Source organism: Felis catus, chromosome D2 (genome assembly GCF_018350175.1).
Source record: "Felis catus isolate Fca126 chromosome D2, F.catus_Fca126_mat1.0, whole genome shotgun sequence".
Classification (NCBI taxonomy): Eukaryota; Metazoa; Chordata; class Mammalia; order Carnivora; family Felidae; genus Felis; species Felis catus.
Window position 1 is genome coordinate 86,790,835 of NC_058378.1, and position 21,108 is coordinate 86,811,942.

At 60.0% G+C, this 21,108-nt stretch overlaps 1 protein-coding gene and 1 long non-coding RNA gene across 23 annotated transcripts in view; one reads left to right on the plus strand and one right to left on the minus strand.

Moving 5' to 3' along the window:
- LRRC27 (leucine rich repeat containing 27) overlaps positions 1 to 14,635 on the plus strand; it is a 36,168-nt gene extending 21,533 nt beyond the window's left edge. For 10 of the 22 annotated variants that reach the window (XM_045040878.1, XM_045040889.1, XM_045040884.1 and 7 more), the window contains one exon: positions 88 to 3,557. In XM_045040878.1, coding sequence (XP_044896813.1) covers positions 88 to 179 — 92 coding nt within the window. In that variant the 3' untranslated portion in view covers positions 180 to 3,557. Of the gene's footprint in view, positions 1 to 87; positions 3,558 to 6,437; positions 6,562 to 8,307; positions 8,438 to 9,626; positions 9,816 to 14,060 lie in introns of those variants that run through there. The other 12 variants (XM_019814024.3, XM_023241143.2, XR_006587449.1 and 9 more) reach the window with 12 other exon arrangements.
- Positions 14,636 to 17,316: 2,681 nt separating this feature from the next.
- On the minus strand, positions 17,317 to 21,095 carry LOC123380964. Its single transcript, XR_006587455.1, has 2 exons — positions 17,666 to 21,095; positions 17,317 to 17,428 (listed from the first exon to the last, which is right to left on the minus strand). It is a non-coding gene; the product is annotated as an uncharacterized LOC123380964 (long non-coding RNA).
- Positions 21,096 to 21,108: the final 13 nt, after the last annotated feature.

Below are 21,108 nucleotides of genomic sequence, written 5' to 3' on the forward strand. Positions count from 1 at the left end.
CAGCACGAGCTGAGACCCCGTGTGAGACTCACGCTGGCCTGTGAGACCGCGGCCTGACGAGAAATACCTTGCGCTTTGCCCCCACAGACCTGCGAGACCCCATGGGGCCGGGGGTGACGGGCGCGTCTTATTACCGTAGGGAGCGCTGGGAGCCGGCCTCAGCTGATGCTGACGGGTGACTCAGGGTGGGGCCTCGCCACGCGGCTGGTCCCCAGAAAGACCGCCTGAGCGCGGCCTGCAGCTTTCAGCCCCATCCCAACGGCCCCGCAGGTGCGGGAGGGTGGCGCCCAGAGAGGATGTGCAGCTCCTCACGCTTCCCCACGCCTGTCCCGTGCGCCCCCACCCTTTCCTGTGAGCCCCCTGCCTGTCCCGTGCACCCCCCGCCTGTCCTGTGTGCCCCCTCACCTGTCCCATGTGCCCCCCCGCCTGTCCCATGCGGCCCCCCTTCCTGTCCCGCGAGGCCCCCCCACCGCCTGTCCCGGGTGCTCCTCCGCCTGTTCCATGTGCCCCCACCGCCTGTCTCATGCGGCCCCCGCCTGTCCCGTGAACCCCCCCCCCGCCTGTCCCATGTGGGCCCCTCCCCCCACCTGTCCCATGTGGCCCCATGAATCTTCCATGAGCCCCCCCCCCCGCCCCCGTCTCATCGCGTGTGGCCCCGCGAATCGTCCGTGTGGCAGTTCCTGCAGCTGCTCCCAGGCTGCAGCCTCCGCTGTGCCCTGAGCTCTGTGAGCTGCTCTAGCGCGTGACTGACCCTGAGGGGCTGTGGGAGGCCTGGCTGGGAGCCGGTCAGCTGGCGGTGAGGGGCAGCTTGGACTCAGGGCGGCCATGAGGACGTGAGGAGACCCGGTGGTGTCGGCTGCAGGTGGAGGAGAATTGCCACCCTTGTGGGAAACCCCCCAGCCATTGACCTTGGGACAGGGTCCTTCCAGGGGCGAACACCCTGCCCAAGGGGCTCGGCGGGAAGCCACGCTGTGCCGGAGGCTGGGAGGGGACGGCAGCCATCCACGCCACATCCTGCTTCTTCCTCTGTTGCAGAGGATGCCCTCGCCTCCCTGAGGCCTACGAGGTGCGTAAAACATTTCTGGGACTTTCTGAACATGCAGGAAGGATGTTGTGAGGCTGGGTGTCCCCGCGGAGTCAGGTCTCGGTCTTCTGCAGATGCTTCACCCTCACCACCCCCCACCCCGACCCCCCAGCCGAGCGTATGAAAGCAAACCCACACGGCGTCCTTGACCTACAGCCAGTTAACGTGCCGTCGAAGGATCAGGACTCTTAGCGGGACCGTGATGTAGGACTGCCGGAAAACAATTAGGAAACCAGTGCTTACAGCCCCACGGCCGCCGTGCCCAGCACTCCTGTGCGCGGCCAGACCAGGCTCGGCTTGTCCCCTGCCTCCCGGAGCGCCAGCTCCTGGCCCAGGGCCTGTGCCCCATTGTCACCCAGGCCCCCTGGAAACGCCACTCTGCAAGTGCCCAGCCGTCCCTTCCCGGCCGGCCCCTGGCTTCCCAGCTCTGCTGCGGAGGGGTGCTAGGCTCTGCCGCGGGGTCGGGGCATCCCAGCCCTCCCCTCTCCCGCCCACGCACCCCTTCCCACCCGCTCTTGCAAAGCTTGACTACTCCCCTGGCCTCTGCCGTTCAGTCAGCAGGTGACCACGAGGAGAAAAGAGAGGCCACCAGGCGGGCATGCACAGGCTCTGCCGTCTCCTCCCCTGGGCCTCTGCCAGTGCCCCCTCTGTGGCCCCAGTTCTGTTGCTCCCGGCCTCCCAGCGCTTTGCTGTGGCGCACGGACCCCTTCCCTCGGCTGGTCCCGGCACCATTGCCCAGGCCCACCCGTGGTGCTGCCCCGCTCCTGGACGGCAGGTGCCCTGTTTCCCCTGCAGCTCCTCTCCTCGCGAGCATCCTCCCTGACCCCATGAGAAGCTGCTTGTGTCCTGCCACCTTCCTCGGGTCAGGCGTCCCCAAGGCTGGCTCTGTCCCCAGGAGCCGGGCCTCATCATCTCTGGGTCTCTCCAGCAGATGGTCACAAGCAGTCCTTTGACACTGTGTCCTCACAGCTCACGGGCACCAGCCTCCGTGTCTGTGTCTCCTGACCGCCCTCCTCACCCTGTTGTACCTCGCCCCCAGTGCCCTCCGGAGCCTCCTTGTCATCCTACCTAGACCCTCCTCTTTGCCACAGGGCCTTTGCACAGGCATCTCCTCCCCTTGCCCGCTGGGCCCCCACTCTTCCGTGGGTCCTCAAAGCGTGTGTGGCCACTCTGGAAGGTTCCCCTTGCTCCTAGACCTGCACAGGCTCCTGGGGTCCCAGCCCCCTGCTGGCCAGGAATGTGCCGGTGCCATCCTCCCCCCAACCAGGCTTCCAACTCGGCCAGGCTCTGGCTTCTCGGGCCGGACACACGGGATCCGTGGTCGCTTGTGCCAGGTGTCGCCTGTTGCCGTCTCCCCGGCTCCCCCTCAGCCCGCCCTGCAGGATGCTGATCGGGGCGGGCCCGGCAGGGGGCTCCCAGTGGCGGGCTCAGGGCTGCCGGGGTGGGGTGGGGGGTGCCCGAGTCAGGCTGGACTCTTCCTGTGTCCGGGCCCTGAGTGTACGCGGCCCCACAGCAGCGCTCCTGTCCCGTTGGCGCCCGGGTCCGGGGTGCACCCGCCCCCTGCCGGCTGCAGGGACCCTCTCCCCGCCTCTCCCCACATGGCACGAGCGGGTTGTCAAGACCAGGAGACCGCTGAGCCTGCTGGGGCTGCCGGCTCCCGGCCCCGTTGGCGGAGCTGTATTTAAGCGCCACTAACAGTGGAGGCTGGCGACTGGCGCTGCGTGGAAGCCTTCCTTCTGTCAGATGGGGGTGAAATCCACACGTCACGTAAAACGTGTGAACTGTTTTCAGGTGTCCAGTTGAGGAGCACCCAGCACGCTCACCCCACGCACAGCCACCCCCCCCCCCCGCTCTGTCCCCAGGACTCTCCGGTCCCCCCAAAAGGAAGGCCTGTCCCCATCAGACACCAGGTCCCCGTCCCCTCCCCTGCCCCCTCGGTCTGTCTGCCCTCTGTGAACATGACGGCTCCGGGGACCTTGAGAGGGTGGGGTCACACCGGGCCTGTCCTTTTGCGTCCGGCTTCTGTCACCGGGCATCGCGACCTCGGGGCTCCTCCGCGCGTGGCAGGCATCTCCCTCCCGCGAGGCCGTGTGGACGGACCGCTGCGTTTACCCGCTCATCCACAGTGGACACTCGGGTCCCTTCCACCCGCGGGCTCCTGTGAATCTGCTGCCGTGGACACGGGGGTGCCTGTCTGAGACCCCGCTTTCAGTTTGGGGGGGCGCCCAGAAGGGGAATCGCTGGAGCTAGCTTCTGTTTGTACACGGTTTACTCTAGTGGGCAATGTGACGTCCACAACACTCTGCAAGAAGAGGAAGGTTATCCTGTTCTGTATAATCTGTGAACCACACGGACATACTGTGCATAGTCGCTGTTGTATTTTGTAGCATAGAAACTTAAAAATATTTGTATGATCTGGAGTGGCAAAAAGCCTCACAAATCAAATAGGAAATACAGAATTTTTGGAACTACAGATAGAAAATTTTAACTTCGGGGCGCCTGGATGGCTCAGTCGGTTGAGGTCGTGAGTTTCAGTGACCTCGTGGTTTGTGAGTTCGAGCCCCGTGTCAGGCTCTGCGCGGACAGTGTGGATCCCGCTTGGGATTCTCTCTCCCTCTCTCTCTGCCCCTTCCCGCTTGTGCGCCCTCTCAGAAAATGAGTAAATAAACGTAAAGAAAGAAAAATTTAACTTTACGAAACTGAAATTTCTAGACAGCCCGGAGTACCGTAATCAAAGTAAAAAAATACAGGCTAACACTTGTACTTGGGACAAAGGCCGCTGTCTGAGATCTGAAGAATGATCACCAGGCTGTTTTAAGTTAAAGAGCTCAGTAGGAACGTGGGTGGAGGCAGACAGGCTGTCCCCGCAAGGGACCCCCCAGTGGCAGTAAAGACAGGACAGAGGCTCCGTCTGCTCAGTGGCTGCCACACCGTCGCCCGCTAGGGCCACGCGTTCCCAGCCACCGTGGCCGCTGCTGTTGCTGCAACGTGTTGGAAAATACCTAAGTTAAAAATCCGAGCTTCTCTGAGCTCTTGGTGACCCCGTGCTTTAATACACGCAGTCCGACTCCTGGCATCCGCGTACGGAGACGCGCGTCTGTGGGCAATGTGGCAGAGGGAACGTGCACCCGTGAACGCCGGCACCGCCGGCCTCCCCAGGAAGCGGCTGTGTGTGGGCTCTGTCCCCAGAAGGTGGAGGGCTGGCGGCCTGCAGGGCGTGGGGGCGCCGCTGTGCCTCCTATCCGTCCCTGCTTGTGGTCCTTGCTTTCAGCAGAGGACTGGGTATGTGGGACCTCTTCCTCCTCGGTGTTTGTACTGATAGCAAACTGTGGCTGGGGGCTTCTTTCCAAATTATACACTTTTAATTAAGAACAATAGTTATATTACTGACTTTAGAAAACAGCTACTGAATTTATATTTGTCTTCTCTTCCTGTTGGAGAAATGTTTAGGAGTCCTCCTGGGAAAGTGTGGCGGCCCGCTCCCTCCCCCACCCATCCACTGGGATTAAGCCAGCTCCGGCCCCACCCCCAACCCCCCCCCCCGACTCCCCCTTCCCTCTCTCACCCCCACCCCCACCCCCTGGGGTTAAGCACCTTCCCAGAGTCAGGCACATGAACCAGGCAGACCAGGTCCTGCCCTGCTAATCCACTTAGAGGTGTTGTGGCACATGAGGTGATTATAGACACAGTCTGGGCAGCAGCACGTGGGCCCCTGCAGACTTCAGCTGGAGGAGCCCCTGGTCGGAGCCCCGCCTCCCCTCCCCGGGAGTCCCCCTGCCCTCCCTGCCCTTCTCCCCACACCCACACTTGCCATGTCTCTCCCTCTGCCCACCTTGCGATGCCCTAAAGGGCGTGTTCTCCTTTCAGGGGCAGGTACATGTGAACAGAGGCACACACACAGACACACAGGCCCAGGTGCGCACACACAGGTGCCCTCAGGTACACACACACAGATGCACAGGTGGAGACACACGGGGGCCCTTAGGTACACACACAGGCACATGCACAGGTAGGCACGTGAACAGGTACACGCACACAGATGCACTCAGCTACACACACAGGCACACACATAGGTGTGTACACACACAGATGCACTCAGGTATACACGGGCACAGGTGCACACACATAGGTGCACACACACACACAGGTCTAAAGCCCCCTGGCGCAGGGAGAGATCGGTCTTGTTCTCAGGCTTGCTCCCTGAGAGTTGGGGAGTGTCTGAGGTGTCTCAAGGGCACAGGGCCACACCAAAGGAGACATTTACAAGTCCACCTGCCATGGGAGCATATCATAGGTGGGAGTCAGGAAAGTGTGGAGGCAGCAGCTGGTTAGGACACTAGGAGAGTCAGGCAGACACCTGGGCATGGCCCAAGGAGGGAGGAGGGAAGGAAGGCTCTAGAAAGGCAAACCCAGGTAGGGGTTGGGAAGACGAGGAGGAAGGGGGATCGTGCAGGCGATGAAAGGTGCGACTCCTCCGGAGAGGTGGATGAGGAAATCCAAGAGCCCGGGGGGCCAGAAATCCTGGCATCAGGTCCTCAGACCCTTAGACGTAAGGAGTATTCCAGCATTTACGGTGCTGCTTGGACATATTTTATGCAGTGCCATAACTTAGAAAGGAAATTGTTTCCAAAATGAATTCACATGGCCTGCGATTCTCAGAGAGCTTCCAGAAACACGTGAACCTTTATCGCATCTTGCTCTGCCCTAGATGTGCCCTCTCTCCGCCATCCGTGAACTTGGGGCTGCCGGGGAGGGTCCTGGCGCTACCGGAGGACACGTTTGCGCCTCGCCGGGCATCCCGCGATGGGGGCGGCGCCGCATCCCACCTGGGGCCGGGGACTGGCAGACAGGAACGCTGTTCTCTACCTGCATCCCACGGACCTTGCAGGTTCTCACTTGGAATCGGTGGGCTTTATCAGGAAAAGCCAACCCCGAGTGCTTCTCCTGGGTTTTCAGCATTTATCCGTGCTGATCCGTGACGTCATGGATCCAAGAGCAGAGAGTTTATAAATACAGGCTGTCCCAACGACAGGACACTTCCTACCTTCTCACGGGTCAGTTGTGCAGGAGCACTTACCTATTAGCTTGAAACTCAGTGATCCAAAATACAGCCGCACCCACTCGAGAGGCGTGGAACCCATTCTAGAGCACGGCTCCTGTCCGCCCTGCGGACAGAATTGCGGGCAGCTCTCCAGGCCCGCTGGCATCCCCCCTCGGACCCTGCCCTCCCACCGGCCAGCGTCCAGCCGGCGGCCTCCTCGGAGGAAGGATGAGTCTACTGCCTGCGGGCGGTTGGCTTTGTGTGAATGGCAGCATTTCCTCAGGTTCCTGAAAATATCTTGCCTTTTCCTAGGTGGTGTCAAAGATTCCCTGTGCCGTGGATTTGGCAGACAATGAGAAAATGCCAGTGAACCCACCCGGAAATGTGAGGCAAAGCAAAGAGAAGTCATCGCAAACAAGTGAAGAAATGAGGTTGGTCCCGGGGTCCGAGTTCAGCCCCGCTGCCCGCTGGTGGCCGCGCTCACACCCCAGCACGCACTGGCACCTGCTGGCATCTGGGGCAGGCCGGGGGAGGGGGAGGGGGAGCGGGGGGCGGGGCAGGGCGGGAACAGCAGCTGCTGGGGGCGTGGCATTTCTGCAGTTTTCCGGTGCAGGTGACCGAGCACACCCCCGATGCTGACCCAGCATCTGCACCCCGGGAATGACCGCTGGGCCCTTCACCCTTCCCCAGCTGCTGCACACCGGAAGTAGACCTGTGTGCCTGTGCGTGCGTGCGCGTGTGTGTGCCTGTGTGCGTGTGCGTGTGCGCGCACGCGCATTTTCCTCTCGGCTCTTTCACTCACAACACACTTGATGCTGTGACTGTGCTGTTCTGCACCCTGCACCCCTTCCGGGCACGCGGGGAGAGCCATGGGCGGCCAGGGACACTGCTGGACGGGGCTCCTGTGCCCCCTCTTGCCGGCTGCTCCCCGCTGACCTGCACCAGCTCCGCCCTGGGCGCTCCGAAGCTGAGCGGAGGCGAGCTCTGGGCGTGGGTGGGGGCCTCATGTGCTCCAGGGAGGACCGGCCTGGCCTGCACGTCCAGGCTCTGCCCACCGCCGTGTTTCCCCATTCTGGGGACCAGGAGGCCCAGAGGAAGGTCGTCCTGGTGTGACGCGTGGACGGCGAAGGGGTGTTCTTTTCTGGGGAGTCATTCGTTTTCATGCCCAGAACCCCGGGGACAACCCTGCAGGTCCGCAGACAGGACCCACCCCAGCCCGTGGAATGGCTTAGATGGAAATGGACGGCATGCAGCTGTCCCCACAGCACACGAGCGTGTGCCCGCGGACCCCGACTGCCCTGTGGGCAGGGCTTTCCTGAGAACCAGGGTTCAGAGGTGCAGACGCTGGGGTCTGTGCAGGGCAGGACTGGAGGCCACCGTCCTGCCTGTGTCCATTATGCTGAAAAGCAAACAAAGTTGACACAGAGGCTGCTGCTGGCCGGGGTGGGGTGGGGGTGGTTAGGGTCCTCGGGGAAGCCCCAGGCTAGGGGGGGTTATGGGAGGCAGTTGTGTTCCCAGGCAGACACCCCAGACTCCGGGGCCACTGGGGGGTGGGGCTGGGGCCTTGGGAGGCCCCGGGCTGGGGAGGCTGGGGAGGCTGGGGAGGCTGGGGAGGTGGGGGATGGGGGTGGGGGGTGGTTCTGTTCCTGGGCAGACACCCCAGACTCCAGGGCCTCCTCACACACCAGGCACTGCCACCCTTCCTGCGCGGCCCAGAATGCTCTGCTACTCTGAACATCGTCGTGTTTAAAGGCAGAGAATTTAAGCCCAAAGCCCTGATGTTGGCAGAGCAAGTATGTCTGAAATCCTAATTTAATAATCCCGTTTAAGGATTTATCACAACTGTGTACTTCCTGTGAAGACAGAGACTGTCCCTTTCGTGTAGTGTCTGTGCACGGCCCCGAATGTGTAATTTCTTACCTGGATGTGAAGTTTTAAAACGTGGCGTGTGTTCTTGCGGCTTCTCACTGCCTGGGCCTGTCTGAGCTGCTGCCCGGAGGGGGAGCGGGTGGCCTAGGTGGCCCCATTCTCGTGGCGACAGCCCCTGAGCCCCAGGACTGCACTTTGGCCTGGAGGAAAAAAGGAAAATTCTCTCTCCCTTGTCGGAGCAGGGATTGCCGAGACTCGACTCGACTCCACTCGACGTGTAAAATCGTGTCCTCATCACCCTCTGTTCCCTCAGGGCCTTCCGAGAGGAGCTCTGGGAAGAAAACCTAAAGCAGCACATTCAGAAAACGCACGAGGGAAGAAAAAGATTTCAAGGCACGACGCCACTCAAGGAAATGAGTCCGGCTGCCCGGGACTTGGAGATTGTAAGTGCGCATTGGCTCTGTGTAAAAACGAATTGTTCTGTTAAGAATCAGAGGGAACCTGCCGCGCCTCTTCAGAGCACGCGTTCTCTCGATCGTGGGGAGCGCTCCACGTGCCTCACGTGAGGGACGTGCCCAGAATCGCGCTTCGTGGGAGGATAAGAGGTATTTTCTTGGCGTGTGAGGTGCGTGAGCCCCCTGACACATTGTGCCACCTGCCGGGACCCTAGCACAGCCTCTGCTTTATCAACAGGGACAATGGGGATGTGCCCGTGGGGTCCTTGCCCGACGCCTGGTAACCAGGAGAGCCTGGTGAGACCCTGAAGGGGCCTGGAGCCGGCTGACCCCCTGGAACCCATGGGCGGGGAGGCAGGCCCCTTTGCACAGATGTATGCTGTGTGTGCAGAAATGGTCGGGGTTATGGGAGTGATACCACGCTCAAGAAAGGTGGCTTCCTGCCGCAGATGACACATAGTTACCCACCCAGCGGTAAGGGGACCTGTCACTTCCCCAGAGTGACCGGCCTCAGGCTGTGCAGGCTGAGCCTGATGCCTCTATGCCCTTGCTGCTCACGGACGCAGGAAAACACGCCTGCTCTCCCCGGCCCCCCGAGCCCAGGCTCACCTTGATGCAGCGGCTCGGCACCAAAGCTGCCCACAGAGCCGTCCCCACAGCCCGTCGGAGGGCTCTGTCGCCTCCTCTGTCCACGGGGTCCACGGGGCAGGAGGAGGGGAGGAGGGAGTGCAGACAGGGCCTGGGCTGCCTCTCAGGGACCCCACCCTGTCAGACTCTACCCTCTGCCGCCTTTGCCTTCCCAGCCCAGAGAATTGCACCTGCCCTCAGGTAACTTTATTCTCTCCAAATCCGTTGTTCGTGGCTGTAAGCTCCTCCTTAAACACCCCAAGCTCTACCTCCTAAGGCTTCTAAACATCTGTGCCTCGAGCTTCAACTGTGGAGTGAAAGGCCGGTCTGGCATTATGAACAGCTGTACTCACAAGTCTGATAACCTAACACGGAATGGACCATGCCTTGCAAGACACCATCTGCCAAAACTCACACAAGAAATAGCCAGTCTGAATATCTAGTATCTATTAAAGGAATCCAACCGATAATAATTTTCAAGTGAGTTCACTGGAGAATTCTACCAAATGTTTAAGGAGGAAATGATACCATTCTCTATAATCTCTTCCAGAAAATAGAAGTGGAGGGGAAACATCGTAATTCATCCTATGAGGCCAGCATTACCCTAATACCAGAACAAAGACGTCACGTATGAGGAAAACTACAGACCGGTGTCTCTCCTGAACACAGATGCGAAAATCCTCAACAAAATATGAGCAAATCAAACCAAACAATGTATAAAAAGAATTATACACCATGACCAAGTGGAGTTTGTCCTAGGTGCACAGGGCTGGTTCCACATTCAAACCCATTTTATGTAACGCATTGTCACCTTGTGGCCGAAGAAGGAAAATCACACGATCGTATCATTTGGTGCAGGAACAGCATTTAACAGAATCCAGCACCTGTTTGTGGTAACTGCTTGTAGCAAACTAGGCACGAGTGGAACTTCCTTGACTTGATAAAGAGCATCTACAGAAACTACAGCGAACATCGTACTTCATGGTGAGAAACTAGAAACTGCTTTTCCCCTGAAGGTCGGGAACGAGACCATTTCTCTCCAGCATCACAGGGGAAGTCCTAGCTACTGCAACAAGACAAGAAAGGAAAATGAGGTAGATTAAGAAGGAAGAGTTAAGACTATCTTTGTTTCCGGATGACTTAGTTGGCTGTGTAGAAAATCCCAAAGAATTGAGCAAAATCTCCTGGAACTAGTAAGTGATTATGGCAAGGTTGCAGGATCCAAGGTTAAGATGTAAAAGTTAGTCACTTACTATATACCATCAGCAAACAAGTGAGATTTTAAATTAAGAACATTCACATTAGCACCCAAAAAACGGTGCTAGGTACAAATCTAACAAAATATGTACAAGATCTGTGTGAGGAAAACAACAAAACTGATGAGTCAACTCAAACAAGAACTAAATGGATGGAGAGGAATCCCATGTTCATGGATGGGAAGGCTCAATATCGTCAGGATGTCGGTTCTTCCCAAGTTGATGAAGAGATTCAGCAGAATCCCAATCAAAATCCCAGCAAGTTATTTTGTGGATATCGACAACCTGCTGCTAACGTTTATATGGAGAGGAGACAAAGGCCCAGAATCGCCCACACAACACTGAAGGAGAACAAGGTTGTAGGACTGATACTACCCGCCCTGAAGACTCACGGTAAAGTTACAGTAAACAAGACGGCGTGGGGTTGGTGGAACATAGACAGATGGGTCAGTGGATCAGAGGAAGACCCACATAAGCACAGTCGACTGATATCCGACAAAGGAGCGAAGGTAACACAGCGGAGCAAAGATGGCGTCTTCAACAGATGGTGTTGGAACCGCTGGGTGTCCACGTGCAAAATAGCGAATCTAGACCCAGACCTTACACCTCCCCGAAAGTGAACCGAAAGTGGGTCACAGAACTAAATGTAAAATGCAAAACTGCAAAACTTGTAGAAAATGACATAGAAAATGTGGGTGACCTTGGGTTGGCGGGGAATTTTTAAATAGAACATCAAAGGCACCACACAAAAAATGATAATGACTTCATTAAGATTTAAAAATTTGTCTCTGCAAAAGATACTGTCAAAAGAATAAGATGCCAGGGGCACCTGGGTGGCTCAGTCAGTTAAGTGTCCGACTTTGGCTCAGGTCATGATCTCATGGCTCATGAATTCAAGCCCCACATAGAGCTCTGTGCTGACAGCTCAGATCCTGGAGCCTGCTTCAGATTCTGTGTCTCCCTCTCTCTCTGCCCCTCCCCACCTTGCACTCTGTCTCTGCCTGTCTCAAAAATAAACATTAAAATAGGGGCGCTTGGGTGGCTCAGTCAGTTGAGTGTCCAACTTCGGCTTAGGTCATGATCTCACAGTCTGTGAGTTCAAGCCCCATGTCGGGGTCTGTGCTGACAGTTCAGAGCCTGGAACCTGCTTCGGATTCTGTGTGTCCCTCTCTCTCTGCCCCTCCCCCACTCACGCTCTGTCTCAAAAATAAATAAACATTTTTTTAAAAGTTAAAAAAAAATAAGATGCCAAAGACTGGGAGAAAATAGTTGCAAAAGACACATCTACTAAAGGACTGCTTATCCAAAATATAGAGAGAAAACAACCCAATTAAAAAGTGAGCCACAGATCTGAACAGACACTTCACCGAAGAAGATATATAGATGTTAAGTAAGCATATGAAAAGATGCTCAGTATTGTATGTCGTTAGGAAATTGCAAATTAGAACAGAGAGGTACCATACACACCTATTAGAATGGTTATAATCCAGTCACGGACGACACCAGATGCTGGTGAGGATGTGGGGCAGCGGGAACTCTCGTTCATGCCGTGGGGACGCCAGACGGCACAGCCACTTTGCAAGACAGTTTGGTGATTTACTACAAAATTGAATGTACTCTGAACTTGAGATCCAGCAATCGTGCCCCTAGGCATTTTCCCAAGAGTTCAAAACTTAAGTCCAGACCAAAACTTGCTCACAGATGTTCATAGCAGCTTCACTCATAGTTACCAAAACTTGGGAGCAACCACGATGTCCTTCTGTAGGTGAGCGGATAAATAAACTGTGGTCCCTCCAGACCGTGGAGTACCATTTGGCCCCAAAAAGGAACGAGCTGTCACATCATGACTAGACCTGAGGGAGCCTCACATGCATATCACTGAGTGAAAGAGCCCATCTGAAAAGGCTGCAACTGTATGACGTTCTGGAAGAGAGAAAACTCTGTGCACAGTAGGAGCCTCTGTGGCTGCAGGGCTGGGGGACAGAGAGATGAGCAGGCGGAGCACGGGGGATGTTTAGGGTGGTGCCAGCTCTGTGACAGCACAGTGACGGACACCTGTCATTATACATCTGTCTGGGCCGGCAGAACGCACACCAGGAGTGAGCCCTGCCGTAAACCACGGCCCCTGGGTGATGATGATGTGTGAGAGGCAGGTCACGGAGTGTAACGCGTCCCGTCTGGTCTAACAGGAAGCTGAAACCTGCAAAGGGCCAGGAGAGAACAGAGTGGCCTCACCACCGGGGGGGTGAGGGGTGGGGCAGCAAGGAATTCTGTCCTCAGACTGGCAGGCCAGGTGCCCACAGACAGAGGCATTCCCACGCAAGGTCTCACCGCGTTCCTTTCTGCGCGGCCTTTCTCTGGAAGCTACTGCAGAGTGCATCCTTCCAAATCAAGTCAGCAGAATGGGAAAGGAGTGAGTGTTCCAGAAAAAAGGAAGCTGACCCAAAAGAGAGCCCAGGAGCCCCCCCCCCCCCCCGCAAGGCTGTCGGCTGTGCAGGCCGCCAGCCTGGAGCTCGGAGGAGCCCCGAGGGTCTCTCCAGGGCAGACAGATTGCTGAGCATTTGACCAAGGGGACAGGATGTCGAGAGGTTCCCGGACAAGTGTGTCGAAAACAAAGCAAATCTTTCTGAAGGAGCGGTTAGTAATTGCATGGCGAACATAGATTTCTGCAGGGAAGAAAACAGGCAGCGCGGGCCGGGGCGGCACAGGTCCGCTCGTAGGCGGGTCTTTGACAGTGCGTGCTGCAACTTGTCCTTGTGGTTTCCTCAGTGACGTCGTCTTCTCTCTAGCTGACTGTCGTAAGATGACGTCTGGAACACACATCACATACAAAATAGCTGTTAATCAACGGTGTGTGTTATCGGCAAGGCTTCTGGTCAACAGAGGCCTAACTTCTGGGCCGCTCGTACAGTTTGGGGGAGTTAGTAGTTACACACGGATTTTCTGCCATGCAGGGCTGGAGCCCCTAATCCCACGTTGTCCAAGGTAGTAATCGTTACCCAGCCATAATGACGTGGACCTGAACGTTAACCCACGGTTGTGACGGATCCATACTAGGGGTCTCGGTGCCTGGGCTGGAGGGCGGTCCGGGTTATGCCCCGGGGAGGTCCCAGCACTGCAGACGCGAGTACTCGCTGGCCAGCTTCTTGAGGGACCGGGACAGGAAAGAGCCTGCCTCCTTGACGCTGGCCACTTTATCCCACCGAGGGCCACGGAGCCCCGTCCACCACTTTTCCTGGCCCAGCAGACTGGCTGAGAACATGGGATCTGGAGCAGCACAGGACTCCCCGCTGGGGATCTCCTTCCACTATTAGGGACCCTGGTCCTGCTGCTGTGTCTGTGGGGTGAGGGTGCAGTTGAGGCCCTGCCTCCCCAGGACAGGCATGAGGCTCTGGTGGGGTCATGGTCAGGAATGGTGCCCACGTTGGCCACATGAGGAGCCCCTGCTCCTGTCTTCAACCCTCCACGGACTGGCATTCCCTCAGCTGTGGGCAGGTGTCACAGGCGGGGCCCTGGTGGGGACTCCGGGAGGCGCAGCCCACGGGCCTGCCTGGAGAGGTCACTGTCCTTCTTGGGAGGGAGGGTGCTCAGCCGGCTCCCCTGCAGACCCCGGGGCAGGACAGAGCGCTGCGCACCTGTACACGGTCCTTCTGTGTGGACGGGGCTGTGCCCCCACCCCGGGCCCTGCCAGCTGGGCTAACGTCCACCCCCTCCCTTTCTCCCGAAAGGCCAGGAAGCTACAGGATCAAGTGACGGAGTCGGGACCGGGGCCGACCTTAACTAGAAGCCACCGGTTGGCGGCTCTCCCTGGGCACCGTCCACGCCACCCACCTGCGTCCCAGCCCCAGAAGATATTGTTTGACACGAAATACTGAGTCTGAGGACGGTCGCGAGTGCTAATGAGTGAGGATCCCTGGCGCTGACAAAGACTCTTCAGACCGAGGAGTGGGTGTAGCGGCTCGTGGGCCCTGCCCGGGTGTCCTTCCCTTCGAGCGCGCCTGGGGCGTCCTCTCCAATGCCACCCCCTCCCCCCGGGGTCTGCGCGGCTTTTTCAGAGGCTGTAAAAGGGTTAAGCCGGATTAAAGGAGAGAACACCAAGGACGAGCCACCGGGTGTGCACTCCCGTGCCCGCGTCTCTGCCCGTCTCACCGACGGCACGTCCGCGGGTCAGCACCCGGCCCTCCCCTCTGCCCCCGTCAGCCCCTCCTGGCTAGCCCTCACCCAGGCTGCTCAGACCCTCCTGCAGGAGCCTCTGACTGAGTGTTCAATAAATTCAAGGGCTTGACCTTGAAACTGTCTTTGATTTGGCTTCTCAGCTCCTTGACCTCTTGGTGGGAGGGAGGCAGGGTTAGACCAGGCCCGCCATGGGGTCCAATGACCAACCCCCCAACAGACCCTGGCTTGGTTTTGCATGGCTACTGCCCTTGAGGGGTAGCACCTGATCTCTCGTGGGGGACCCAAGCCGCCCCCAGCTTAGCACCCACTTGACTCGGAAGACAGGCAGGTTGGAGGGGAGGGAGCCTGGGGCAGTGACCAGGGACACTCCCCACCCCAAGTTCTTTCCCTTTCCTTAGGTCAACCAGTGGTTTATTTTTTGCGTCTCCTAAGTACTCATTCTACCATTCTATGATTTGTTCATTTCGGTGTTTCCTTCGTTGATTCTGAGCCTACACAGAGGTCACTGATCCTGCTAGCACTGGTGGGGGGCAATTTTAGAGTCCTATCCTAGCTTGGCTGCTGACTGGGCCTTGTGGTTGGTTCCCTTGTAGATTTGGGGTGTCTGGGGTGGGGGTGCCCTCCTCCCGGTGGAATTGGGGTGTCTGGGGGTGGGGTGCCTTCCCCCCTGGTGGAATTGGGGTGTCTGGGTGGGGTGCCCTCTCCCCAGTTTAATCGGGGTGTCTTGGGTGGGGGGTACCCTCCCTCCAGTGGAATCGGGGTGTCTGGGATGGGGGTACTCTCCCCGCTGGCACTTGACCGACCCACTCCTGCTCCTCTCCTGTTTGGTCATCTGACCTCCATCCTTAATCTCTGAGTGAGCACATCTGTGCTAACTGCCTGGATGGTGCATCCTGGGACCTCAAGGCCTTTTCTGCCCAACAACCCTGGGAAGGGGGAGGGAGGAAGAGCCAGAGGAAGGGCCGGGAACCCTTGGGGGACAAGGATTGTGCTAGGAAATGGGATGGCGTGGGCTGCAGGGCCATGGCCGCTGTCCAGAGCAGTTGGTGCAATCCAGGGGCCTCTGCGCACGGCGTCCCTGACCAAGGACCTGCTCTCTGGAGCCACCAGGGCTGACACCAGGCCTTGGCGCAGTAACCCAAGTTTCCCTGCAGGTGGTGCCTCGAGTTAGCCAGGACAAGGCACACGGCCGCCACAGAGCTGCAGGGCAGGGGCTGTGCCCTCTGGCGCACACGCCTGCCGCCTGGGCCCATGTAGGGCCCCCCCAGGGGCTGACATCTGTGGTGTCTGTTCTCCCACCGTGACCAGGCACCTGCATCGTGACAGGGGAGCCCTGGCTCACGTCTCACGTCCTGGGATTCCTCAGTGCTCCTGGGCTAAAAGGAGGGTCAGGCCCGGCCAGCGCGGCCCCTTCTCTTCCCGCCAGCCACCTGCGCACGGTCAGGTGCAGGTGCCATTTGGAGCCCCCCCTGCGCTGGCCACTGTCTAGCCTGGGAAATACCCGCATCCAGGTCTCAGAAGGGACTCATAGTGTGGAGGTGTGGCCAGGACGTGGGCCCTGGGCCTTGTGGGCAGAGGTGGAGCCCCAAGTAACCACAGGAGGTCGTCAGGTGGGGGAGGCCGTGCCTGGAGAGAGCAAGAGAGACCTGCGCAGAGGTGGGCAGTGCAGGGTGGAGTCCTCGCGCCGGGTCTGGCGGGACGCGGACTCTGCAGGCCACCGCGGCTCCTGGCATCCGGACAGAGACTGTTTGCGCCAACCCCCCGGGGCAGGACGCCTGAAGAATCTCCCTGGCTGGGTTTGCATGCTTCCCAGTGCACAGAAACACACATTATCGGGCTGGAAACAGCTGACAGTAGCCTTGGGGAGCCAGAGCCCGTGGGGAGTAGGGCTCACTGGGAAAACAGCACCCCCAGCATGACACCATTAGCTTCCATTTCTTCCTGGTGGGGCAGAGCAGGGAGGAAGCAACCGTGGGCCTTTCCAACCCTGGGGGTGGAGAGCGGTCCTGCCCCGTCTCTGTGCTCCCCATCCCTGTGCTCCCCCATCTCCGTCTCCCCATCTCTGTGCTCCCTGTGCTCCCCCATCTCCGTGCTCCCCATCTCTGTGCTCCCCCATCTTCGTGCTCCCTGTGCTTCCCCATTTCCGTGCTCCACCCTCAGTGTTCCCTATATCCGTGCTCCCCCATCTCTATGCTGTCTGTGCTCCCCATCTCTGTGCTCCCCCAACTCTGTGTGCCCCCATCTCTGTGCTCCCCGTCTCTGTGCTCCCCATCTGTGTTCCATCTCTGTGCTCCCCCCTCTGTGCTCCCCATCTCCGTGCTCCCCATCTCTGTGCTCTCCGTGCTCACTGTGTTGGTCTGTGGAGCAGGCGAAAGGCCGTGTACACCCAGGGACGTGGGGGTCGGCACAATGGGAAAGAACTGCCCGCCCTTGCCCGAAGTTTCTTCAGCTACCACAGCAAGGTTTGGTGTGTGCACTGGAGTGCTGTCCCCTGGGCTTGGCCCCGAAGGACCAGCACAGGCCTCTCCTTAAGTGACAACTGCCCACCCGCCCCTCTGGGCCTGGGGTGGGGGGGGGGGGTAGTGCCTGTCCTAGGGTTGGGCTCGGGAGGCCCGGGGCTGAGCGCAGCAGGCAGAACAGAGCCTTCGGGTGTGAAAACATGGTCTGTGAGCTCTGAGTGGCTTTCTCCAAATAATCACCAGGTTGGGTAACTTGCAACTAGTTCACCCGTGAAATATCAATGCTGTTTTAGCAAATAGAAGCCGCTTTCTCGTGCCAGGTTGAAGTAACGACACAAGAGATGTCTAATGAGGTTAATGAGGTTAATGAGGTGTCAGGAGAATGAAAACCCAGGCGGCCACCTGGGACCGAGGCTGGTTTCCGTCCAGGGTGTGGTGGTCCTCAGTGAGAAGATGTGGGTCTGCGGGAGAGCCCGGCGAGGAGGGTGGCCCAGCTGTCAGGACGCCCCTGGGAGACGCCCTCAGACCCCGCCCGCTGTCCTCCTCCTCCTCCTCCTCCTCCTCCTCCTCCTCCTCCTCCTCGGGGCCCCCCCTGCTGCACCTCCCAGGCTGTCAGCTGGGCCTGTCGAGTGCCGGTGGCCCAGCCACCCCCGTGCGTGGGGGCCCTGCTTCTGCTTCCCCTGGGGGCACAGTCCCACCTGGCGGGACCCCGGGGCAGTGGCCCCAGCTCGTCACTCTGCCCGCCGTCCCCACGCGTGGGCCTGCAGCTCTTTGGGGAGACTGTTTTTATGTGCTCCACCCTCTGCGGTCTGTTTCTCCGGCCGCCCGCTGGAGTTCTTGGGGAGGACCAGGCAGGCAGGCTCTGGGAATATCCTGCCACGGGCCGTGTTCCGCTGTGCCTCGTCACGCGGAGCCTCCCCGGGAGCGCCGCTGGTCTTGGACTCTGGGAGAGAGGCTGGGTCACTTCCGCCCGGGCGGTTGGGGTCAGCGGAGGGGGCATTTCTCCTGCGGGAAGTCATGGGGACACCAGAGGCGAACGGCAAACCAGGTGAGATGAAGAACTGGGCAGGTGCCCTCGAGCCCTGGGGAGCCCTTGGAGGTGAGTGTGACAGGTGTGCAAGGGTGAACGAGGGACTTCCCTGTCGCCTGCCGTGGTTTCCCCGACCACGGAAGAGCCAGCGAGCTGGATCAGAAAAAGGGCGGCCACGGATCAACTGTTTTGAAATGGAAGCAATTACCTTGGGAAATGATCCCCCGCCCGAAAACTGTTCTTGTTCAGATGCTACCGCGGGCCCCCTCGGATCCGGGCCTGGCTGCCTCAGCTGCCCTGACAAGGCCCCGGAGCGGAGTGGGGGGCGCAGGCCATGGGGTGAGTGGGGCGACGACAGCTCCCCGGGAGGCACCCGGGCCCTTCCGCACCTCCGCTGCCACCACCGGGCAGGCGCTGCTCAGGGGATGTGCCCCGCTCAGCCCTGACCTCCCCCTGTGGTTCCACTGATGGCCCAGTGACAGGGGTGATGGCAGGTGGTTGTGATGACAGAGGTGGTGGTGATGGTGATGACAGAGGGGACAACTGATGGTGACAGGCCACGGTGGCGGTGGTGTGATGGCCGTGATGAGCACTGACTCTTGCAGAGCCCTTACTGCGGCCAGTGCCACGCGAAATCCTTCCCACGTTAGACGGTTCACTCCACCGGCAGGCTGTGTGTGTCACTGCCATGATTCCCACTCTACGGAGGACGACGCTGAGACACAGGGGAGGCAGCGGGACTCCAGCAACGAACGTGGCCTGAGTCCGCCCTCTTAACTGCTCTCTGTGGCACCTCCAGGAGTCCCGGCGGGTTCCGTTCCCAGCCAGGCCTGTGAGATGCTTCGTCCCGAGACGTGACAGTCCTCATAATCCCTGGGGTGGGGACAGGGCCCCAGACCTGACCCCGCAGGGTGGTCAGACAGAACCACGCCGGTCTCGCGGACGCAGGGTGTCCAGAGGGGAACAGAACCAAACAAATGTTTCCAATGGGGTCTGTGACCCGCAGGGGAAGTTTCGGGTCCCCTGGGTTCAGCATTTGCAAAGCAGACTCCCTGGAACCCCTGCCTTTGGGGACAGCACAGGGGCCGTGTGCCAGTGCTGGCCTCAGGGAGGCCTGGTCCGCTGGCACACCCCACTCTGCCCCAGACGTGGGATGGGTGCTAGCACGTGGGTGCTTAGTGAGATCAACGTCCCCACCCAGGCCCTGGTTCTCAGGGGCCCGGCCCGTCCTCGAGGAGGGACGCTGGTACTGGGCTGGCAGGGGGGCGGCAGGGAGCGGGGGTGTGGGGGCAGATCCTGGAGGACCTCCGAGGCCCAGCACAGAAACCACACCAGGGGAGCCGGACGCAGCGGCTAGCGCCTGCCCGGAGCGCCCCGCCGCCCCTCCTGCCAGCTCGTGGTCACTCAGCTCGGCCCAGCGAGGGTGCCGGATGGTCTCCCGTCCCCCTTCTCGCCACCACCCTGCACACCCGGCCGTGTTTGCCGGCCCTGCTCACTCTGCCAGGCAGGCCAGGCCACGGGCTGGGCGCTGGGTAGGCCCGGTGCCTGCGGCAGAGAGCAGAGGCTTTGGGGGCAGAGTCCGGGGACCCAGGGGGGAGGCTCCCAGCTGGATCTCCCTGAGCCTGGGGGTCACTCCACAGCCTGAGGGCAGCTCTCCCACTGCCTGGGGCTCTTCTGTCTAGAACCTGCTGGCCAGGCTGGGCTGGTCAGCGTGTGTAGGGTGGGCCTTTGAAGGGGACACTCAGAGGACACAACACTGGGTCAGCAAGGAGTCCGCAAGTGGGGTCAGCACCCAGGCCCCCTGGGCTGGTGGGCCCCTCCCTAAGGGTATCCACCTTTTAATCAGAGCTCTGTTGGGAGGGAAGCCTGTGGGGGAGCACGCGAGCCGGCTTGGGGTGCTCCTCCCAGGAGAGTGATGGTCTGGTGGGGGGGGGACCCTAAACCGCCACCCTTTAAGTTGCAAATCAAACAACCGCCCGCCTGTGCCTTTAGGTTCTGCTTCCCGGAGAAGCGATTTTGAAAATGGCTTCCGACTTCACTTAAAAAGTGCACAGGGCACAGCCCAGCGGGGCAGAGGCAGAGAGAAAGTCCCCGGGGCGGGGTCAGCTCAGCCGAAGAGCTGCAGGGTGGGTCTGCCGGCCCCTCCCATCCAGCTAGCACTCACAGTCCCCTCCAGGAGAGCTCCTCGGGTGTCTCTGGCGCCCAGCCCCTCCCTGCCCCTCCCGCTAACGCCTGGGAGAGACCCCAGAAGCTCCCTACATTGGGCCCCTAGGCAACCAGCAGCCTTTTGCTGCCCAAGCTGCCCCGTGGGGCCCTTCTCCCCTGGGTGGTCTCCGGCTCACTCAAGCACCCCCTCCAGGGCACCTCTCCCAGGCACCTCCCACCCACACCCAGCACGCCCCCACTCCCCCCGGGGGAAACGCATGGACGTGCCCACCTCTGCAATGTCCCCACTGGTCCGGGATCTGACTCAGACCCCAGCAGCCTGGTCCGTGGTATGGTCCCAGTGCCCACGAGGCATCTGGGACATGCTTGCACCTGTGCTGAGCAGGTAGGCAGCCTCTGGCCCCTGTTGCCTGGCATTTCTGCCCCAAAGTACCCCCTCCCCGCCCCCCCCCCCCGTGGGGAGGCTGCAAAGGCCTGTGGGGGAAGAAGCAGTCAGGCTCCCGCTGGGGGCCCAACAGTCACAGGGTGGGAGGCGGCGGACCCTGAAGAGGTGGCCAGGTGGAGGTGCCTCCTGGTGAAACCCCTCACTCTGCAGAGGAGCCCCAAGCCTTGCAGAGAACACGTGCTCGCTGGGCTCCCAGGCCTCCCCTAGGGCTCCTTGGGCCTTGATCCTCAGCCCCGTAAAACTGGCGGCGGTGAGGCGCCGCCAGCTCCCCGCGGGCTCCCTGGCTCCGCCCGGCTCCCCTCGGCCTGCTCCCCGCGCCGCGCGGCCCGCCGCCGGAGGGCGAGGAGGAGCGGCGCCACTGCGGCCCCGACTGTCCCCGGTGGCGCCAGGGGTGGCGGCCACGGCGCAGGTCCGAGCCGGGCGGGGCAGGGCCTGGACTCTGGAGGGGGCGGGGGGTGGGCGGGGCCTGGCGGCGTCCGGGTCGTCAGGACAACCCAAAG